The 24,509-nt window shown below is 34.3% G+C and overlaps 1 protein-coding gene across 2 annotated transcripts in view; it reads left to right on the forward strand.

Annotated features, from left to right (window-relative positions):
• Window positions 1-18,845, forward strand: part of ICA69 (islet cell autoantigen 1-like protein) — a 255,263-nt gene extending 236,418 nt beyond the window's left edge. For both annotated transcript variants that reach the window (XM_089597521.1, XM_089597525.1), the window contains one exon: window positions 18,371-18,845. In XM_089597521.1, coding sequence (XP_089453647.1) covers window positions 18,371-18,493 — 123 coding nt within the window. In that variant the 3' untranslated portion in view covers window positions 18,494-18,845. The remainder of the gene's footprint in view (window positions 1-18,370) is intronic.
• The last annotated feature ends 5,664 nt before the right edge of the window (window positions 18,846-24,509 follow it).

Raw genomic sequence — 24,509 nt, forward strand, 5'->3', positions numbered from 1 at the left:
GTCTCGCCAGCGTATCGGCCCACACCTCCACTTCGTATAGCAGTATTGAGTTGTTAACCGACGTAAGAAGCTGTCTTTTGCCCTTCCAGGCTTCCAATGTTTGACATTAACCGTAAAAGCGCTTCTGCAATCCTATCAACTATGTCAGCTATTCTTTTAATATGCTCCCAGAAGGTGAGTTGGAAGTCGACCCACACTTCCAGATAGCATAACATTGCAGATTTAACATCCTGCTTGGACACCGTAGGGTCAACACCCCTGATCTCCTAGAATAGGCGCGGGGCGAGAGTCTTGACACTACCAGCATCCACCACAACATTTTTTAGTGCCTTGGCGTAACATTGCAGAACTTAAACGAATTTTTCTTTATCTAGATAAAAATACCCCCTTCTTCTTATAATATAAACAATAAAAAATTTATAAAACATTCCAAACACAATATGTAACGGGTTGCTTTTAATGTCTTGCTTAAAAAAATTTTCTTATAAAATAAATGGTTGAGTCCTAACATTGTACGTACAGCCTTTCGTGGTCAAACAATATATTTAAAATATCAACAGTATTTTTCAACATGCGTAAGAAAAAATAAAGATATGTATAAAATACTTAGTCAAAAGTGTAAGAAAGTAAGTCATATCACAGTCACAGAAATCATGCAGAAACCATATTAAGCATTAAGGTTTATATAAGAAAAATATAAAAATGTAAGAATTGTACAAAGTGTACATTTGAAACGTTTATTATGGCATCAACGTCATTTACGTGTAAAGGAAAGTGTGCAGATATCACAATAATTAAGCAAAGCTCATTTCTTACTTCATCTATAAAAAATTTTTATACCCAAAGTGTAATTTACAAACATCACATTTTCTATCAACATTATTATTATAAATCGAGATAAAAGTGATTTTAGCAAACTATCTCTTAAATCTTTATTGTTAAAATTTCTTGAATTACGTCACAGTAAAATAAAAATTATTGGTTCTCACAGTGACAATGCATGGCAATCACAGATCTCTTATCATTATTGTGAACATGCCTGATGTGCTTACGTAAACGGTAAGAGAGCTGACATTTACTCTGACCAACGTAGCAAACACTGCAGTATTTGCAATGAATTATATAAACGAAATGAGACTTATCTTTCTTCTTCGTAACATATTTTTCTAGTACAATAAAATCAGTGAGCTTGTTTGAGTATGTAAAAACAACGTTAAGATTGAATCTCGAACAGATCCATCTAACCTGTAATTCCGATTCCGAATCATAAGGGAGTATGATTTTTGGTGCCAAGAATAAATTAAAAAATTTCAGCCTAATTTTCTAAGTGATTTCTCTCTTTAAATCTATTTAAATAATTTATTCTAGCTTTGAAATATTTTTTAATAAAAATTGGAGAATAGCAATTGTCCATGAAAAGTTTTTTAGCCTTTTGTAAGTTCTTAGTTCTTAACTTTTTCTCGCATATTTCCTTTTATCAGAAATAGGCAATAGTTTTCTCTTCGGTTGATATAATTTTCAAATTTTCTGACCGCAAATTAAGAACTAAGAACTTACAAGAGGCTAAAAAACTGCTCCTGGAAATTGCTATCCTGCATTTTGTATTAAACCAGTAGACAGTAGATGCTTGGGTACCCAAGTATGAAGTTAAACTTCTATTTAAACGAAGCTTTTTATGGGACGTTCAGTTGTGAATTGTACCTATATATATATATATATATATATATATATATATATATATATACACACAGTACAGTGCCACCGCTGCTGGCTGGTAAGCAGCTTGATGAGCTTGTCTCTGTACTATATATTTGATACACATACATTCATATTTACAGCCAATGCGATCATAAATGTATACATATGCATGCAGCAACAGTGCAACTACTGCAGCTATTGCTTCTTCTTACTAGTTACTATATACCTACACAAAGAGAAAATTGTAGTAGAATTAAATACTGAAATAAAATATCCTAATGCGTCATCCAACGCGTGTATGCACCAACAATCACATAGAAATAAATCCGTAGTACCTGTATAATGGTATGTGTTACCGTACAGCGTCTGCTCGATCGTGCGGGAGCAGACAGAGCTCAGCTCAGCTTCACTACTATATATACCTACAGTGATTTCTCCTCCGTGTAAATATAAGGTAAATATTCCTATTTGTGAAATGTGTCCCTATTCATGGAACATGAAAGTTCATGTATTTGGTATGCAACATATTTAAGAAAAAAAATTGTGGTAGTTCTATACTTGATTTATCTTTATGAATTCACAAAAAAAGTTTCATGATATACGATAAATAAACAATTTTAAAAATAATTCTCTACATAGAGACAAAGTCGAACATAACCTATCTTTAGAACTGTACAAATTATGGTACCAAACTTTAACTAGTAACTTATACAATTCCTACAAACAAATAAACGTTAAAATTATTTCTGTCAAATACAATAGTGTTACACAAGTGAAAAAACTTTAATTGTCTTAAGACCGTTACGTTGGAAAGAGAGTGGTAAGGAGGTGTATCGCGAGAATGACCAACACTTATTACCATAAGGAATTTTATTCAAAGTACTACATTTCAAAGGCAATAACGCGCGTGTGTTCCCTTGCATATCGTACGTAATACGTCCGAGGCTCTGACGACGCACAGTGTTGCCAAATGAATAAAAAAGTGCAAACATTTTGTTTCACTGGAGTTTAAGCTTAAAAAAATCGTTTGATGGCTTAGTTTCTTTCTTTTTTAATGCTCTATGAGAAACCAAGTCCCCTACCAGTGTATTTACATTCTATATATATGTATAGAACGTCACCATACAACTTACTGATAAAATATCAGTTTTTCCTAAATATCTTCGCAAATTTTTAATCAATTGAAATAATTTTAAATAAAGATTAAAGATAATGAGAAGCATTATTACTTGGAATTTTTTAATAATTTTTAGTGCTAAACTACAATGATAAACTGCTGACTATCTCGGTTTTTCGACGAAAAGACGTTTTTTGCTAGACAATATAGCGAATTTTAATTAAATAGTAATAATTCTTTTTGTATGTTGAAAATAGTATCAAGTATTATTTGTCAATGTTAATTTTTCAAAAATATTTGACTTCAAAAATTATTCAAGAATTTACGGTAATAATACTTCATACTACTTTCCACCCTCTATCAAGAATTATTACCATTTGTTTAGAATTCACTATAAAATTTCGAAAAACAAGGTTATTTCTTCGAAAACATGAGATAAATAGCAATTTAAAATTTAAATTTATCTCCAAAAATTTAAAAAAAATTGACAATAATGTTACTTAAATATATCTTTAACTTACATTAAGAATAAATACCATTTAATTGAAATGTGTTGTGAAATCCTGAAATAACGTCTCTTCTCCAAAAAAATGAGATAGTCAGCAGCTTACAATTTTTATTTAGTGCTAAAAATCATTAAAAATTTACAACAATGATACTTTTCATGATCTTTAATCTCCATAAAATGGTACATTATGTTACTAAGGCAAAAAGTACAAACATGAGCGCCTGAAGGGCGCGCTTGTTGTAGGTTGGGGCCCGAGTCGTGTATAATATTTTTCTTACTGAAGGCGCAAAGTACAATTTTGTCCCGTGGGCACACTTTGCGCCCAGTAAATTAATTTGGACCCTAGTGCCGAAAAGTACTTTGGGCCTGGAGGGCGCAAAAAACTTTTCTGCCCGTGGGCCCAAAGTGATTACAAGGGTGCAAAGTGTGACTCGAGGGTGCAAAGCGACAGTTGTACTTTGGGCTCATGGTAAGAAATAGTAGTTTTCCTACGAGTTTGAAAAGTCTTTGTTTGCGAACCGAGAGGTTTGTGGCCCGAGCCGAAGGCGAGGTCCGTAACGAGGTTCGTAAAGGAGACTTTCCGGAACTCGTTCGAAAAGTCTCTTTTACGAACCTCGTTACGGACCTCGCCTTCGGCTCGGGCCGCAAACCTCTCGGTTTGCAAACAAAGACTTTTCAAACTCATAGGAAAACTACTATTTCCGACCTCGGGCGTTTTTGAGGGTCGGGTGGGCCCTCGGTAGGAAAAATAGGATTTGCCACATGAATGCTATCGCTCCGCGGCTACCTTGCGTCCCTCTGGCCATGCTTTGCAGGTTTCTCGGGCCGCAAAATGGCCCCAGAGGCGATGGCGCCTATCCGACGAAAACTACCATTAATTCATTGAAAATTGGAGAAGATATTTAGGAAAAACTGAAATTTTCTTAGTAATTTGTATTTAGACGTTCTGTACATATATAATTAGCATTTAAATACACTAGCAATTAACTTAGTTTCTTATAAAGCTGAACAAAAGGAAAAAAGTAAGCTATTAAACGATTTTTTTAAGCTTAAATTCCAGTGAAACACGTATTTATGCACTTTTTTTTTCATTTAGAAGCACTGTCCGGTGTCACCCTCGACGACGCTGACTTTTCAATTTATACAATATTGAGCCTGTAGACTTCTTTGCAGTTGTGCGTATGTGAGCTGTGCTGTATTCTATTGTCTTAGTTGTTTATGTAGTTAAGTATTTCACATTCCTCCTTTCATTTAAGTGTAGAGAACCGCTGTTTTTTTTTTTAACATTAATGTTTTAGCTCTTCTAATTATTCAGTCTTTTCTCTTTGTATGTTGAGTATGTAACAGTATTGATTGTGAATCTGCTTTACTTTACACTATTATTATATGTAAAATTGACGCGAATTGGGTATCTGCTTAAGACTACTTTACATTAGGTGTTGCTTTACATACAAAATAATGCATTCGGGATCATATGTTAGGTTATTTTACATGGAGTTTCTATTTTATAATTTCAAAAACGCTTATTTATCATGTATTCAGCAAACAAAAATAATTTTTATACAAATTTTTTGTCATTAGTATTAAAGAGAAAAGAAAATTTTTTCTTGTCTTTATCCTACGGACTGCGCCTCCCACTACAGTCGAGTGACTCCCGAGGCTCATACCGACTTATTTTCTTATTGATTTATTTCACGTATTGTGATTAACTATAGTACTTTTATTGTATATAATTAAACTCAACATAACCTTACCGTCATCACGTATTTTGGAAAAAAGAAAATTTTTTTTATCTTTGTCCTACGACCTGCAGCTCCCAATACAGTCGAACTCTCGGTGCTCACTTTCGTCTCCTTATAATTGTCATTATTGTTGTTATGATTCTCATAATCATTATTCTTATTTTTACAGCTACAATTACCATGTATTGTGATCGATAATAGGTTTTTTTTTGATACAATTAACCTTAACACAACTTCCTCGATATTACATATTTTTAAAAAAAAAGAGAATTCTTTCTTAGTCTCATCCTATAGACTGCGCCCTTCGATACAGTTGAAGGGTTCTCAGCGCGCATACTCGTTTTCTTGTGAATTTGAATTATGTGTCACGGCCAACGATAACTCTATTACTTGTCTAGAGCGTTGCAGTCACGTCTCTGCTTGAAGTTGTACTATTGGCGTGGTCTAAACTGTTGCCTTTTAGAACTTTTAGAGTTCTTTATTTTCCTGTAATCATTGAATAACATATTAATAGTAGGGCCCCCCTATGAAATAGGTATGTAATGTTGGTAAATTAAAAATTACCAATAATTTTTTCCCCGCTCATTCGTAAGGAAATCTCCAAGTAGATTTAAAAGCAATCGAGCAAGGACCCACGTGCATCCGAAAAGAGGCATGAATCACCTGAAAGTTACTTGTAGCTGCAGCACGATGACCAACTATGATTCATGCAAATGCACGAGGGCCTATGCTGACCGGAAACGACGAGCAAAGTAAAAACGAAATAATTATGAAAACCAATTGATGCAATAGTTCAACTGGGAACAGCTGCGCTGAAGTTTAATATTAGATATTAGTATATATAGATTGAGTTTAGAAGACGCGATATTAAAAACTAGGATAACTTAAAATTAAGACCCATAGACTAAGCAAGAATATTAGCAAATGCTAGAATTCTTACATATGGCTAATACAACCTGTACACGCTACACCATTAGCCGGCAACAATATAACATAAACCCACAAAAGCAATCTTATTGACTTTCAAAGAATTATCCAGTTTTTACCATTCATGTTCGCAGGCTCATGGTTTACCGTACAACCCTTTTGTATCGCGTTAACAATTTCATAAACATACTGCAATAGCCTAAATTGTAATCTTCTTAAAAACTGTCACTGTTTCAAATGTAAAGGAAAACGGGAAAGTCATGGCACTTCCCCCTTTTTCTGATACAGAGATGTCGAGAGAGAGTCCACACTCTTGCCCCCAACACGGGTAACGGAATTTCCGATTCCTCAGGGCAGCCGATTTCCTCTCCTACGACAGCAGAGAAAACCATAGTTGACCAAATGCTACTAACAATTTCGAAATACATTTACAACTAATAATGAATGGAAACTATCGGTAAATCTAAGTAAGTTAATAATATAATAGTTCGCGACGAGCACCCCACTACTGTTTCTATAGATATACGTGTTTTAACCACAGTAACCGCTGTTGTTAATTAATCATTCATGATTATTTATTAGTCCGATTAGTGCTCACGTGTACAGGTGTAACTAGCGGAAAATCTAGCGATTATTATAGTTATTAATATCTAAAATTAACTACTACTAAGACTATTATTAATACTACGAGGTACTCGACATCTACTCAATCAAACCTAAATATTAAGCGATCATCACCGCTCTTTTTGCATTGGGCTCGATTGAATGGGTGAACAATGTTAACTATTCGTTAATAATGATTATACCACATATAAACGTTAATATTAAGTTATGATAAAATCTTGTAACTGTTTGATGTAAAAGAGAAAGGAAGGGCATGAGTAAGTGAATCACCTTCCCTTTTCTTGACGCATAGAGGAGATCAAACCAGATGTGGGATGTGCCTATTTCTGAGTGGCTAAACTAGAGCAGTTCTAGCCAATTAGATTTTCGGCTATTGTCTTTTCTTCAAAATTTTCCCCCGGCAAGTTTTCCTGCGTTTCGAGCCAGCGCGTGACCGAGGTCCGCTTCTCGCAATAAAAAAGTCCGGAGGCCCAGAGGAAATACAAGTTCGGCACACGAGATTCGACGATACCCTTCCAAGTAGACTAAGTAGTGAGAGTCCGCCTCTGGTACAACCTGGTCTACTACGAAGCGAGGACACAGTTAAATTTCGTTTGTCACCCTCGAACGATCAACTGGTAAACAGAGTCTGCCTCTACTGACACTTAATCTTCTTCGAGCGCGGTTTCCGTTCTACGCTGGTTCACCGCCTGTACCGAGTTTTCCTTGTTAAATAAAAGTAAGTGGAAAGTTATTGAATTTCTAAAGTTTCTTTCTTCCTATTAAGTTATTTTGCGCGAACACCATTACTCACCATAGTATTGATACCCGTGGATCACCGGGAAATATCTAGTTGTTTTGCGTGAACACCATTACTCGCCATAGTATTGGTACCCGTGGATTACTGGGACATATTAAGTTGTTTTGCGCGAACACTATTGCTCGCCATAGTATTGCTACCCGTGGATCACCAGGAAATATTTAGTTGTTTTGCGCGAACACCATTACTCGCCATAGTATTGGTACCCGTGGATCACCGGGAATATTAATTTAGCCACGCGTATACCATTGCTCTCCGCGGTAGTAATACCATCAGAATAACAAGGGCTAATCGGATTAAAGCAAATACTCACCACGATATTAGTGTGTCAAAGTCAGATCGTGAGTTAACCCATCTCTTTCCCACGTAAAGCCGAGAAACGATACCCTTACTCGTGACGGTGCTGACAGTTTTTAGATCGCGAACGGGATACCCTTCGATACGCCGCTCCTGGTAAAATCGACCAACCTTAAGTGAGCCGCGAGCAAGTACATCGGAATATTGCACAGCAGTCGGTCCTAGTGGCGTGAAAGTAGTCGTAGCCCCTTTGCGAGTACCGCGACGTTAAGTTGAACTACCCCTTTAGCTCCGCGTTCCACCTACGCGCCCATTGCGAGTCCCGAGTTATTAAGCGAAAGCTTAGACTCAAATAATACATTGCATCGACGTAACAGCACTTATACATAAGAAAGAGATGTCCCATTTTCGTGATTGTAAGCCTTGCCATTAGGTATACAAGCCACTTAAAATTTGTAACTTCTTTTCGTGTTTGTTAAAATTTGGTGAGCCAGCGGGTCGTTTCAATAATCTCCTCTAAGGGTGTCCCATCGGCTAGTGGGTTAGTTTTAGAGGTCCCTTCAATATAAAAAAACTGTTAACTATACGTTGCGAACTCTGGTTCCTGTCTATGGGACCGCGCTTTAGTCTCTGTGCTCAATACCTGTTCTAACACTATAAATACTTTTTCGATAGTATTATCGTAAGTGACGTATCCTTACTTTCATCTTCCTCCTTTGAGTGTGGCTCTTTTTTGACATGTAAGTGTATAGAAATGAACTTATCTGTTAATTCTCTTGCTTACCCGTTTTAAATAATTATTATAGTTTACTTTAGTATTTCTGTCAATGTGAGTATTTTTTGCTTGTTTAAAAATTCTCTATCGTTTACATGTTTGATTACGTTATCCCTTATTTTGTATCGGCCTTACGTGCGCATATGACTCGGTTATTAAGTTTGTAAATAGTTGGTAATAATATAGTGCTCCCTATCTCACCTATTGGGTCATATAACATATTCGAGAATACTGTGGAGTCAAATAATTTTACAATCAGTTGTCTTTCAATTTATTTGTATTTTGGTCAAGACAAGCTTGGAGGTATAAATAGAAAAAATTATCTTACAGCGGTGTATTCCGCATTTACGTTTTGGGTGTGCTGTACATTTTGCTAGTATTACGTATCCTTAAATTTTCTAATACTTTGTCTTCCTGCTGCTGCTTTTCTCTCTTCTTTTATGTGGTCAGATTGAGAGAAGGAATTATATAAGTATTTTTTGTTTGCTTCCACTCTCAATGCCGTATACATATTTGCTGATGTCGTTTTCTGCTTTTTCGCTGTTTCTTCCTTAAAACAACAAAACTTCTATTCTTTCTTTATGATGTCTGGAAAAAGTGCGCGTTCTAAGGTGTTTCCACCGCTGTCTAAGTTTTTAAAGCTGAGCTTTGACATAGCTTTGATGACAACACAATTCCTCGCGTCAGAAGAATCTCTTGTAGACGCAATTGTGCAGGAGCAGCTCTTGTGCACTGTTGTGCAATGTCATTGTGAAAGTAATAGCTTATGAGATTTCGAGCTCCCTTTATTTTTATTAGTAAAGCATGTGGGTCGTTGAAAATCTGTTTGTTTTCTTTCCAGTACCAACGTCCCTGTTTAATCGCCTGGTAACGTTGTATCCTTTATTAAAAGGTGTTCCAAGATCACAAGAGGGCTCTTCAGCTGCCCTTTGATAGTCAAGTCCTGAGAAAAAAACAGGTCAATTATCGAGAGGAATAATCGACTGGTGATGCGGAAGCGTTAATATTAGTTTTTCTTCTATGAACGACTAGTGGCCTCCCCGTCTCGGCTTCACCTGAGACTTACTAAATGGAACATCGTAGTGTGTTGGCATGTAATGTGAAACATTTCGGTTAAAAATTTTGCATCTATTCCCGACACTTCTCAGAACAAAAATTTTCTTATTCAAAACATATTTGTTCAGAACTCATACAGTTTATTTGGTAAAATAATAAGCTGTAAAAATTTATATACTATACACTTATAATGGCCCTGAAAAGGGCCAGTGGTAAAACTTCCAGCTATTCTTTATTATTATTCTTGATGATGAAGAGCTGGCTCCGGGTAGGTTGAGTTCTACCCTTGGAGTCTCTGGATATGGAGACCATGCTGGAGGGAGGTACGCCGCTAGCCAAAGAATATCTCGTCTTTAGGTCGTTCCCCGAATAATCAATTGCTCATCGTTAGTCAGAAAAGTAGGCCTAGAGAATATCTTCTCTATGGGTATGCTGTTGGGACGACCACTGAGAATAAATCTGTTATGGCTTCCCGTGCTTCTCAGGGCTGTCTTCCGTGGCTTATAGTAGTAGTAAAAAATTCTTTGACAGCACCAGATGGGATGGTGGAACGGCCATATAACCCTGAAATGTTGGAGCAGGTTGTGGTCTAGCTAGACACGTCTCCTGGTATTCCGCTGGAGACGTTATCGGTTTGAATAACTTTTTGTTTGGTGGCACTCGTCAATCCTACAGGTTCAGGGTGGAAGTAGACCTAGGTCACTTGCCCATTGTAGAAGAGTATTGTCGGTAACCAGGATACCCAGCTGCACAACTGTCATCTGCATTCTCGATGTAGCTTAATGAACTTCTGGGAGACGACTGCAAAAATTTTCGAGACGCTTCGGCCTATTATAACCACATTTAATTAATTCTTTTGCAGATAGCTTCGATTTTATGTCGACACCACCTAGTGGATTCTACTGAACTAAAGTGAAAAGCTGGAATACTGTTGAAAAACTTTGAGCTTATTTATTGCTATTGTTATTAAATTTCTTAAGATAAAAACTATACTAGATCCATCTAGGAAGTATCAAGAATCGGTATGCAAAATTTCAGAAAAATCGGTTCAGTAGTTTCCGTGGTTAGCAATTACAACGGTTTGAGTGACTTCGCTTTATACATTAGTAAGATTTAGTACTAGTCCATTAAGTTTTTGCAATATTATGCTTTTTCTGAGGTGGATGGTCCGACGAACGAACTTTTCGTTACCCTGGACGTGGCATTCGATTCGATGTCACATAACGAACGTGTTTCTTGTCTCAAACGTTGTTATTGTTATCAGCAGATCATAACAGCAGGAGTAGGATTTTTTCTAATAGAGGACGATGAGAGTCCTGGGGCATGCCTTTACCACACATTCGTTTTTAATTTTATCTACGTGGGATACTCTTATGCCTCTCTGTAGTTTCATATGGGCCCTCGGAGTGTACATCATATTTATTTTTCGATAGCTCTTTTAACACATAAACAATTTCTCCCTTCAAAAAATATCTTGTACTCAGTTTGTGGTCATAGCAATACTTTGATCGGTATTTCGCCTAATTTTGGTTCATTGCTGTGATGGTTCTCATTTCTGTCAGGGTCTGAACTAACTTTTCAAAATATTCGTTTAAAGTTTGGCTCTTGGGTGGCAGTTTGATACTAGATGGTGTTCTGGCTCTTTGTCTGAAAACTAGTTCGTGTGGTGAGTATCCCGTACCCTGATGGTCCGTGGTGTTGTATGAGAGCATGCACATTAGTAAATGTTCGTCCCAGTTATCATTTTTTTCTACGTAGGCCTTGATGTACTCTGTGAGAATATGATGCATAGGTTTGATGGCACCGTTTGTTTGTGGGCAGAATGCTGCGCTGCCCATTTTGTCTGTTTTAAAAAACCTTGCGAGTTCGTCCATGATTTTGTTCATAAAATAAGTGCCTTGGTCCGATAATAAATTTTCTGGTGGCCCGAAGTGCGTAATGAATTTATCTGTAATCGGTCTTACTGTTTCTTCGGCTGTTGCTCTTTTCACAGGTGCGAGGACGATGAATTTTGTTCGCCAGTCTTGCACGGATAGTATCTGTGTGTACTGATATGCTGAGGATTTACTGATGGAGCCGAGGAAGTCTGTAGAAATCTTTCCGAACCGTCTACTCGGTGCGTTGGTGATGAGCATGGCTTGTTTCGTTTTAATTCGGAAGAGTTTTTTCGTTTGGCACGATGTGCATCCCAGAATGATGAGTGTAACATCTGGGTGCATGCTTCTCTAGTAGTATTCTTTGGCGATACTTTTATATGTCTTGTTTATTTCACTATGTCCGCCTACTGCCGCTTTGTGGTATTCTCTGATAATTTAATTGTATTATAGATTAACGATGTTGTACGATTCAAACTTATACTTTTCTCCAATTTAAAAATAGACGCTGGAAGCAAACCTGGAATCGAGGCAGTAAAACAATTTAAAAATAGATTATTTTTAACTTTAAATTGGAGAATGGAAACTTTCGCCTGTGAACACTAGGGAAAGCAAACATACAGGAACTGAAAATTGATAGCGACTTTAGTTTACGGCACGCAATACTAGTAACTGCACAGCCCAGATACAATAAGGCAAGAACCGGAGCGGTGTTGGCTCAGTGGTAAGCGTACTTGTTACTGATACAACGCTGATCTAGGAGTCGTCTTCATGGGTTCGATTCCCGGTGAATGTTGTTTTTTTCAAAAACTTTTTTCATCGGGAAAAATTCCTATGTAACCCTGGCTGTTTCGGGACGGGTTTTTCCGAGGAATTTTTCTTTAGGGTAATTTCAGGATTTTTTTCTTGCCCCACAGGTCTTCAGGCCTGGGTGAATGCAAAACAGTGTTAGGGCTAAAAGTAGGGTATAGCGGATTCAAAGCGCCAGGCAGGGTTCGCCGGCCTTACCCGCGAGGAGTGGTCCCTGAAACATAGGGCTTCTCCGGGGATGCTAATTAGCCTAGACTCGATGCTTCGGCAGAGAGCGCTGGATTAACTGGCGAGAATGGAATCGTCTCTGGAAAAAGGCTACACAGTGGTGAGTGTCAGCTTAACTAGCAAGGTTTATCACCAGAGATACTCACACTGTGCCCATGGATTAGGTATGATATCAGTAAAAAGGGTTGGAAATAGGTGCGGCAATACACCCACACACATACGTGGTAAGTGGGTGGCCTTGGTGACTGGGCCAGTACGCTGTTGCGGTATCTCGGTGAAAAAATAAAAAATAATAATAAGCCAACACTCGAATGGGGGCTGCTAGTTAGCCTGGCAAAAAAATGAAACGAATTAACAGAAATCATGAGTGGAGCACAAAAAGTAGCAGCAGAAAACCGAAATCGCCTTATATACTGTGACAGCCAAATCAGGCATTCAGTTGAAGAATACTGAGAATTACTAGCATTGATAAACGACAAAAAAGCTTTGAGAGGCAATGAAAGAGAACTAAAGGAAAATTTCAATTATTGTCAAAGACCGTGACACCATGTGAGATAGACTGCCTCGCATGCAAGTAAGATAAGGAGAAAGCGAAAAGACAGCGAAACAAGAGGCATAGCCAACCCGTGAATAATAACCTTACCAACTAAAGCACCTGTAATTATGGGGGCAGGAATAATAATTTTCATAACAATAATCACAGTAATTATATTACAGGGGCTTTAAATTTGACTTCACCATCGTGATCCAGCGATAATCATATTTGGTCCTCCCCTATGATCCTACCTAAATTACTACCTAAAAGTAATTATTAACACCTCTCTATTCTATCATCCCAGCATTCTCATAATTTATTGTAACATTATCATTAAAATAGCGAATCTTCTAAGGCTAAGTCCAAATGCATTTTCAAAGAAAGCAAATCAACGCCTAAATTACATATTTACAGCACTTTCGAAATAATAATGGCAACTATAAAAAAGACAATATATACATACATACAAATTATAACATTATAACCATACGGCTACCTTTCACGGTACTTGTTTTGATACAATATAACTCTTATTTATTACTTACGCATATTGTGCATGTTAAAACAATATTTCATGCAAATGTTACCATATTCAAATTATGTAAAAATATGTTTTGTATATATTTGTAATACGTAAGCATGCATTGCCGTGCATAAACTTGACTGGTGAGTGAAAACTTGTAGAGGCGTGTCACGTCTAGTGACGTCTACCTATTGTCCGTAATAAATACCATATCGTGTCCCTTATCTGGGGCCGCACCCACGAATCAATACCAACGCACGATCGATCACTTGACTGCTTACCAAAAATTCATGCTCCCTAACTTTATTCCCGTCAAATTCAACATCTGGCCTAGGACTGCAGCTGCACCTTTCTTCCAGGAATATGTTAATTGAATTGACCTTCATTTCCTGACTCACTTCCAGTCTCAATCTCGATTATTGATCCGATTTTGGATTAAAATAGAACTGCGCCCTGTGGGCTTATCATTTTTTCTGGAATAGCAGCCGATCAGTAAGCAAGTAGTCGGTATTAATTTAGAATTCATCCAACTGCTTCGATTACCTTTATAATATTCTGACTAAATAAAATCAAGTTTCGCTAATTATTTAATTAGGCTTTATATTCTTGCGGTATAAAGTATCCCGAAATAACTTAGCTTCTTTAACGGCCGTCGCAGAAGAGTTTTCGACAATAAATCGTCCATTATACGTAAAGGTACGGGGAAATTACTTTTAATATTTTAATTGCATTGAAGCACTACTAAACACAACCACATTTAGTGTTCGCACGCTGCACGCTACTTTAAAATACTCGGGCACAAATGTTACGTTAAAGAGCTACAACGTAACAACAGAATACAAAAGCAACTAATTTCCAAAATCAACACAAATCTAAAAATGCAACTAATATTACACGTATGATTGACGATGCCAAACAAAATTTTAAAAATAGATATAAGATTGCAAACCTTGTAAACAACAAACACAATTTTGGCTTGCAAGTAGAATGGCACTACAGCACTACTGCTCATGGTTTAAGTAGTTATGATGGCATAGAAGCTACTTTTAAAAGAAAAGCTTACAGAGCAGTTCTCGTAGCTAAACCATCAGAAGCTATTCTCATGGCAGAATCATTGTTTAAGTGGTAACGAAATTATTTCAAAAATGTAAAATTTTTTTATTTTTGTAGAGTATATCATGAACAATTAATAAGGTATCTGAAACGCTGTGCCTGTACCTGATATTTAAAAAAATCATGCTTTCTATATTTTAAATAATGAAAAATACTCATACAGCAGTTTTTAAGAGATAGTCATGGTATTGAGTTTTCATTGTAATTGAAAGTAATTATTATAACGTGGTTACACATTGATTGAAAATTTCATAATACTTATTGATAGATATTATGTTACAGCAATAAAACTATATTATTTTAAGTATACTTGTTTCTCTTACGGTTTAGTTATCATAATTCAAAATTTAAAGTCGTAATATGGAGTAACGTATTTATTTACCTCACTGAAAATTGTTGAATTTGTAATGATCCAATTCTTTTTTTATGGTGGGGCACTTTAGAGCACTTTGCGTCTCTTTTACAGAAGGCTTCGAGGTTCTGGCTTATTTAAATTTTATGCATGAATATTTGGCGTTTCCGTAATAAAGATAGATTTTTTTGCTTTTACAAAGCTATCATCAGCCTATCTTTGCTTCAAGTATTGAAGTTGAATCCTGCTTTTAAAAAAAAAAAAATGCTTCAACTTTGTGTAGTTGGGAACACAATTCCAGGTTTTGGGGCTTATAACTGCAGACCTTCTAAACGGTTTGCTTACTTGAGCCCTATTTGTAAGTTTGTTACATGAAACACTTATCTTTTCAGCTGGCGTACTCTGTACGGCTCACAGGTTTTAGTTGAATGGTGTTACATCTTTCGAATTTTTTTTGTTCATCCCTGTCCAACATGAGAATATTAGAATTGACTGATTAAGTTACAAACATAAATTAAGTGGAAGTATCTAATAGTTATACAATCTTAATATCGGCATATTATTCTATAACAGTATGTATTACCAGAAACAATAATTTTTCTGTTTTTTTATGGTTTGTATACTGTGTAAGTCAAAAAAATAGTTATGTTGGATTTGGTAATTCAAATTTCGTACGAGTACTCTATACGTTACTGTTATATTGGTTAAAAGAATGTCTATTAATTACTTGAACGTAAAACTTCTAACTTTTTAAGGTTAGAATAGAGTCCTGACATTGCAAAATAGTTGAAAAAACAAAATTTAGTCTAACTATAAAAGTAACATGCAAAAACTGTATTCAAAATTGATATTTTTGTTCAAAACAAGAATGTAACTGGTAATATCTTCATTTTTTTAAGTTGTAATGTTATGGCATTGGAAAGTATCTTCAATTATAAATAAGAATTTATGTATCGTTGTTGAATGTATTATTTTTGTTTACATCTATTGTCAAAAATTCAACTTTAAGCTTTAAAATCGCGATTTTCAGGGGATTTTTGAGGTAAAAAAAAATGTTTACCTTGTACGGTATTTCGGATGTGAAATTCAAATAGGGATCCAAAATACATATTCTTATAATTATTTGATGTAAAGAAACTCATTTTTACATCTCATATGTTTAGTTTAACAAATTTTTTGCACAACACTACATCACATGACCTGTATATGTCATAATCCATATCATTTTTTTATGAAGAGCCACTTTTTAACAAAAAGTGTAGTCCAATAGTTATAAAATGAGCACAAAAAAATTTTTTAATGCCTCGATTCTTGCAAAAAGGGGGGTCAAATCTTAAAAAGAATACCCCATGTATATTTTTTTTAAGTACGTTGAGAAATGCTGTTGAAGTTTTAAATATGTTGTGTGGCTACAAAGGGCTATATATGCAATGTTAGATTTGACCATTCATTTTATTTAATAAAAAAAATTTTTGTAAGTGAGCCATTAAGAGCAACCTTTTGTACTTATTATATTTTGCATGTTTTTTATAATTATTTTTGTTTACACTGTATGAAGTTCCTAATAATAGCACTATGAAATTGTCCAAATATTAGACAAATTCAATACTTTTTAATGATACATAGTCCTGCTGAACTATCCAAATTTTTATTAATTTTTTATATTGATCTCTGGACAACTGAGCAAGTTTGAAATGATGAGAGATTTATAAATTATATTCCTACTTTTTTTTTTTGGAAAAGTTATTGAGGAATTTTTGTTTTATAGATATTCTGATAAACTGTGCATACGACTTTGTCTTGCTGTGAAAGCATAATCTTTGGAAATGCAAACCTGAAAAATTAGTTTTCCAGAGGTGTCAGCTATATGAGTAAAAGCATTGACTGAATTTGTAAACCTGTGTTACCATGATCCTGAGATACAAGAACCATAACCTGAAACACTGAGCTACAATGGCTTAATATGAAATGTTATTATGATTTAAATGCCATTCCAAATTCGAATGGTATTTAAAGTTATAATATTAAAACTAATTATACTATGATACTAATATTGTAATGATAATTACAACAATACATTTCTCTGATCGATGTCATATTTAAAAAATAAAAAAAATTTGTATGAAAATAATGTAAAAATAAGTTTATGATTTAATGCAGAAGTTAAGTGTGAGTTTTTTTTTTTCCTGTAAAATTTCCATCCGTATCTATTATTTTATCATCAGGTAATTTGTTAGTTTCAAATGCACAGTAAAATGATCACTAATGTAAGAGTCTGTATTTTAAGTTAATATTTCTATTAAGTACATTGCAATTTGATCAAGAACTTACTTTGCAACACATGCAAAACAAATTAAATAAGATCAATTCATAAATTTTCTACGTTCATGACATTTATATGGGTAATTAAAAGTACGAACATTGAAAATCTGTGTTAAACTAGTTCGGAAACTTCGTTCACATCTATTGTTTGCAATTTTTTTCTTTACAAAAAATAGTAAAAATAGTAGTTATAATTTTCACTAACTGACTTTGCAAGTCCTTTTCTACGGTTTTTTATAGATATTTGTACAATTTAATAACTGCTATCATTCATATTGTGCTGACATACAATTTTTACAAATATTGACCACATATCTAAGTTTGCTGGGTTAGTATAAGACACTGCTCATCTAAGTCGCACATATTAAAAATATTTATTCTAGATTTGGGATATAAACTTTTCTAGAATCAAAAACTAAAGTGGTGTTACATCAAGACTCTTAATGTATGCAGTGTTTACTTTGAGATTCTCGATGTGAACAGTTAGTATTTCGTTTTTTACGATATTGCCACTTTGTAAATTGTGTGGGTCAACCGCTGTCTTGGAGTAAGGGTACTATCATATATAAGTACCCCCTACTACTTCGTTCAGCAGCTCAACATGAATGAAATGCCTACAACAGTTAGTATTTCTTTACTAGATTGGTCAATATAGAGGCGATGGGGAATAAAAAGCTCTTAATGATTTGGACTAGAAGACATGACTATATAAGCCGCTAAATAAGGCTGCTGAGTTCAGTCTGTGTTTAGACCAAGTCATTTCTATTGTTCAGAAGGAAATTTGCTTTGAACTTTTGTTGCTTATAACTAGAAGCAGCGTTAGTTTTTAGTTCTTGGTAGTAGAAATTTTTTTATCGATTCTTCAAAGTATAATGGATCACCTTATTAAAAGGTTATAATTTAACGCAATTGTGATAGCAGTGTCTCTATTTTACAGAGTTTGTATACTTTTACTTTTTTTGCTTATTTCCAGCTTTAAATTTTTTCAAGCGATTCTTAAAATTACAAAGTTATATGAACTTTCTTTTAATAATTTCTTACCACAGCTATAACATCCAATTTTCTTTCAGAACCACCAGCCACACAGATACAATGAACCTACAAGTTGGCTCAACTTCATCGATGACTTAGACCCTTTAAACGGATATTTAGTGAACAAAACTGCTATTGGTTACGAAAGCTCGTTCGTTTGAGTTAATGCAATAAAATTGAAAGTGTCTGTATGAAAAATTAGAAAAATTCTTAAATGTATTATAAATGGAAATTGAATAGCATGTGCTATATAACAGAATTATTACAGTCTTACAAAAAATAAAATATCTTTATTGATATAGAACTGCCACTATTAAAAAATCTTTTGAGGAAAATCACATGAACAAATTAAATATTAAAAAAAACTACTTTTGATATTCTACTTGTCTAATTTCTACTTTTTGGTGATTATCTGTGTTAAGTAAGAACTTTTGTTATTTCTAAAACTGTGCCGTAGTATAATTTTGATGATGAAAATAAATTACTATGTTTTAATTAACATTATTACACTTACTCTATGGGATATCGTAGTGTCATGTTAATGGTAGATTGTTAAACCACAGCAAATTATGGTAAAGAAATGCAATTCACACTGGACTACCTTTTGATTGGCCATGATAACCTAAGAAAAAGTAGCAGTAAAAAAGAAATAGGATATAACTTTAATACTAACTATATTTCTTGAGTGGTGTTTTTATTTGTTTTTCCGCTACCATTCATTACGTGAATTTACGTGTGTAATCTCAATATCTTGTTGAAGGTGTACTAGAGAAGCTGGAGCCTTGGACTTTATATTTCGCTTATTGTTCTAAGATCTATAATTTTTAAAAGTTTTTCAAAATCTAAGCAATATTTTAGACAACATTTTTATTATAAGTATCGCTCCTTAGAGAAAGTTCATAGCGATGCTCACTTGGTCTCGTACCGTGATACACAACATTTACTTACTTGTTTTACTAATCTGTTTAGTTAAGGAAACACAGCTTGGTTACGACATGAACTGTTTCTTCCCTTCTTATTTTATGCAAATATATCAGATGTAGCATTCATGAGTCTGTCTAAAAATAACGGACTGCCGAGAGCTTAGGCAGCGTATTTTTTTTACCAAAAACACACGATGTTTAGTTGTTCAAACGCAATTAAAAAAGGTTTATAAACTGAACTAAATATAAAAATTGGTAAGGTTTTAAGGTTAGAATTGTGTTTTAAAGTTCCAACTGACTATTTAACGTGAGGGCTAACTCTAATCGCAAAAATAATATCTGTTAATAGAAAAGATCAAAATCTATTAATAATGACTTTTTTTAAGCTCTAGAAATGATTTGTAGACTTACTGTAGCAATCAAAGCGAAAGTGGGGCTGTGTATGAAACGTGCAGAGGACGACTGAATACGACGTGCCAGCATGCTGTTTTATTTACTTTCGTAAAATAAAACCAGAATTACCTTATATAACAATCAAGACGCCGAAATCTGATTAATTCAATGACTCTCTACATCGTTTTATTTTCATATAATCATTTCCCTTGTTTGAAATAGAGAATATCTGATACATTCGATTTTTTCTTTTACAGTGCAACTCAAGTTTTGGCAATTGTTTACTAATGCGAAACATGCGAATGCATTTTAAAGATTTTAATATTTACGTACAGTGGTATTATTATATCACAGCACTTGGAGTAAATGCTTGCAATGTTCGAGGTGCAGGTGTTAAAGATAACGATGGACGTAAAAGTTTAAGCAATGTAAAGAAGAAGATCAGGCAATCCTATTTTTATACTCAAAGCATTGTACGAATGACCTGAAGTTTATTTTAGAAGTATATTTATTTCTAGTACTCCAAAGTAAGGTATCCGCTTAATGACGAAGTATTTTAAACTTGACACACATCTGCAGAAAGACTTTATCTTATCTCGTTGTATCCGATTTAAAAGAAACCATGCAGTTAATATTCCTTCAATTTTTTACATCTAAGTTCCTTGCAGTATACCTAACAGTAAAAATTTCATTATGAGATGGTGAGAAAAAGAGTTTGAACAAGAACAGAGAGTCAAAAGTCTTGGTACTGATTAAATTAAGTACAAAAAAAAAATTATCATGCAATAAAAAAAGAAGTGCATTCAATTTTATATCATATAAGTAATTGTTTCATATTTTTGTACACCTCTTTATTTTTAAGCTTTTGGCCTATTTTTATGTTTACCAACCATTAAATTTACAATTTTTAATTGCATATAAATAAAAATTGAATGAATTTGTTCTCTGTTTTTAATATGTAAAATAAGTGAAATGAATAGTTAAAAAAAATTATTTAAGAACTCGTTTCATTAATCAGATTAAGAGGTTTTAAATTCTGTCAAGTTATTTTGATCGTATTTTACAAAGGTGAGTCGAAACCGCACGCTGGTACGCCACATCTAGTCGTCTCGTGCGCGTAGCACGTACCAACCTGCTGTCACTTTTATTACTACAGTAAGTCATAAATTATTCCTTTTACTTTAACAAGTTATGTATTGTGTATTTTGATCTTTGTTGCTATTAGAGTTGCCTCTTATGTTAAAAAGTCGATTTGAATTTTGAAACACAGGCTAAGCCTCAAAAACGAAATTTTCTTACAAAACCGTTCTCAGCGTAAGAAGGAGCAAAAAAATCTATTAATTTAATTGTTGAGTTAATTTTTTACAGCTTTTTAATCGCTTTTGGGTGACCTTACTATCGGGTATTTCAGGTGAGAAACGCCTTTGTAATCCTTCCCCGTTGGCTTAGTATTTCTGATCAAACTCCCATGTAAATTCTTAATTGGATAGCAAAAAAAATTTTAATCCACGAATTACAGCACTTTAGCGTGTGGATAAAGTCGCACCATTCATATTTAACATCTAGAAATATATCTATTAAAGCAGTACAGTATTGATTCTTAATATTGAATATTTTAAACCTATTTTTAGATGAAATTTAAGTTAGTTTTCCAGCTTCGATAAATAGTAATGTGCTGTCTGAAATTTTTTGTCTTCAAGTATTAAAAATTAAAAATTAACCTAGTATTCCTTTGATAGGTATATTTTTTTTAAAATGCAGAAAGCAGTTGCAGTTATTTTGCTATAGGGCTACAAACTCTAAATTTGTATTGTTTGCCCTTAAGTCCAATGTTTTCAGCAGAGATTAAAAGTTTGAATAACTTGGGTTTGGGGGCTTTGGATTGAAACTCTTAAAACTTTGCATACACAAAAGATCTCAAAGTGTATGGTAACCCATAGAAACAATTAGCATGTGTAAGTTGAGCTACACTTATAGTATTGCAAGATAACTTGAAAAATGGTACATTACGTGACTAGGACACAAAGTACAAACATGAGCGCCCGAAGGGCATGCTTGTTGTTTGTTGATGCCTGAGTCACGTATAATGTTTTTCTTACCGAGGGCGCAAAGTGCAATTTTTCGCCTATGAGCACACTTTGCGCCCAGTTAATCACTTTGGGCCCTGGGGCAGAAAAGTATTTTAATTGAATTAATTGGAAGTGATAAGTTTGAACAAAATCCTCAAACAAGCTGAGTGACAAAAATTTTTTACAATAATTTATTATGTTATTTACAAAATACCATTTTCACTGTTACAAAACCTTAACAATATGTAGTTTGAAGGATTGCAACCAAATGTATTTGATTATGGTCATGTATTCGTCATTAAGAAAAAAAAAGCTATTATAGAATCAGTATAAGTTTAGGTACGATACTTCTGCTTTTGACTTGTAGCGGCTACTTTAAATATCGTATACTTTTAAAACTTGGCCAGATAGAAGTAAAAGTCCCTGGGTTTCTAATAAAAACAGGTATATTTACCAAGTTTCCAGCTTAAAAGAATTTTTTTATTTTTAAATCAATGATGCATCGTGATTATCAAGCAAGTATCATAATTTATGATATATTACAACGTAAGTGAACGATTTCAAAAAACTTCGTAGTGTGTCTATTCAGTGTGAATTAAATAATGTAGCGATTGTGACAAAAAATTACAATAATGAGACAAGTGGTAGTCTGAAACTGCAAAAGTAATTTGTATGTGGCAAAAAAAAATATAAGTAATTGAATTCAATCAAAATCACCAATAGTACGACAGTGCATCTCACATTCAAGACTTTAATTTTGGAAAACTAAAATAACTACTTGAAAGTAAAAAATTTTAGAAGTACTCAGCTCTCTGAAAATTACTATCTTGACGATTAATTTTGATGTACATAATGAAAACTTTACGTACGAATAGAAAATTTCTTTAATTAGGTATTCCGAATCAATCTAAAACATATTTTTGCGTGAAATCTGTTAAAGTTTTTTGTATTGCATGTATAGTGGAATAAGAGAAATGTGTTAGAAAATAATGACAAACATTGTCATGTTGTAGAAAATTTACTGATCTCAACTTGCTAAAGACATGAAGTTAGCGATTGACTGCCATAGAGAAGAGTCACATTTTTGGTTAATAATAAATTATAGATTTTATTGAATAATTTTTTAAAGATGTCTTATTTCTCTGCACGAATCTGTTTTTGTCAGCTGCATTTTTTGTCAAAACCCGGAAAACTTTGTTATATTGGAAATTCGTGTAAAAGTTAACTTACGGCAGAGAAAGCAAACGGCTCTAGCGAATGCTCCAAACGGCTGAAATAAGCAGTGACGTCTGAACTGAAATGAGCTAATGTGCCGTGGCAAAGAAGAACCTTAGCTCCCACACGATCTCGTGCACTAAGCCATATTCCTATCTCTTATCACCCAGTTGTCTCGGACAATGAGCCCCCACCACCACAGCCACTTCCGGTTCTAGCTCACGTACGATCTCGTGTGTTTCTTTGTATTGTCCCGTCATCCTAGTCCTGCTAAGCAACAATGCGTTCGTACATGCCGTCTCCTCTTCGTCCTGACCCTGATGAGCCGTCGTGCGTTCGCGCAGGCTGTCTCCTCGTTCGCTGAATTCCAGTCACGTTGCTTGTTACAGAAGTAACTAAATATATTGTAGTCTTAAGTGGGAGCATATGATTTTTTTTTTTCAAATGGATTCCTACCAAATAAAAAGCAAATAGAAGTACAAATTAAAATAGACTGCCTTGTAAGCATTAAGTTTGCATTTGATTTGCTTGTAAATGTCTTAGTCTCGTCATCCGTGTTGAAAGGTTACTTTCATCAAGTGTGCGAGCTCCACCATAATAATACGTGTTAGAAAGCGCTACATAAAAATAATAATATCTTGAAGTTTAGCTGAGTAAGTGACATAAATAATTATACTATTGGATTCAGAAAATTTTTAACTATTAAATTAATCTGGTCTAAGTTAAGGAACCGTCAAGAAGGAGACGCCTTCAATCCCCTGAATTCAGACTTATATTATCACAATCTTCTAAAACTATCTTAATTAGAATGGCTTATTTCAATCAAGAGAATTTCCTTAATAGAAGAATTAGAAAAAACGTTGACCTAATTAACTACAGGTTTTAACATAGTTTGTTAAGCTCATTTAAGGTTCAGGAACATCTTCCTAAAATTGATCCCAATTTAAAGGTCGGGAAGGATGTCAAATTGACGTTGTAATGTGGAAAAATCGTGAAAAACGGACATATAATTGATTTGCTCTGCGACTGTTTACATTAGAGGTATCGAATTTTTTCTAATGTGTAGGTAATAAAAATCCGGTAAATTTGCGACCTGTAGAGTTCAATTTGGTCGAATATTTGTTTAAATAATTAAAAAACACCACTGAAATTCCCAAAATTTTGATTTATTTTTCATATAGCGGAAAAAGCTTCTGGGTACTTGAAACTTAAGAAAAATGTGTCTTTAATGTTCCTCAAGACACAAAAAAATATTCGTAAAAAAATATTGACTCGTTACCGAGAAATTCCATTTGTTCATAAAAAAGATTTTAAATGTTTAATGCTATTTGACCCTATTTCCGTCGGCAAAAAAGGTTCATCTAGGGCTCATTTTTTTCGTAAAGACTCAAATTTTACGATACTGCAACGGGCATATTAATTTTTTTATTTTAAGACCGTCAAAATGGCGTCCGAAAAATGTATCGATTTTGGAGTTCCGTTTTTTTCAATTTTCTTGTAAATAAACAATAATATTGACATGCAATGTTGATATCTTGATAGCTGGTTTTTATACAAATTTAAAAAAAAATTAAGTT

The sequence above is a fragment of the Copidosoma floridanum genome, unplaced genomic scaffold (assembly GCF_036245765.1).
Source record: "Copidosoma floridanum isolate Cflo_tuat_1 unplaced genomic scaffold, Cflo_Japanese_pri ptg000004l, whole genome shotgun sequence".
NCBI classification, from domain to species: Eukaryota; Metazoa; Arthropoda; class Insecta; order Hymenoptera; family Encyrtidae; genus Copidosoma; species Copidosoma floridanum.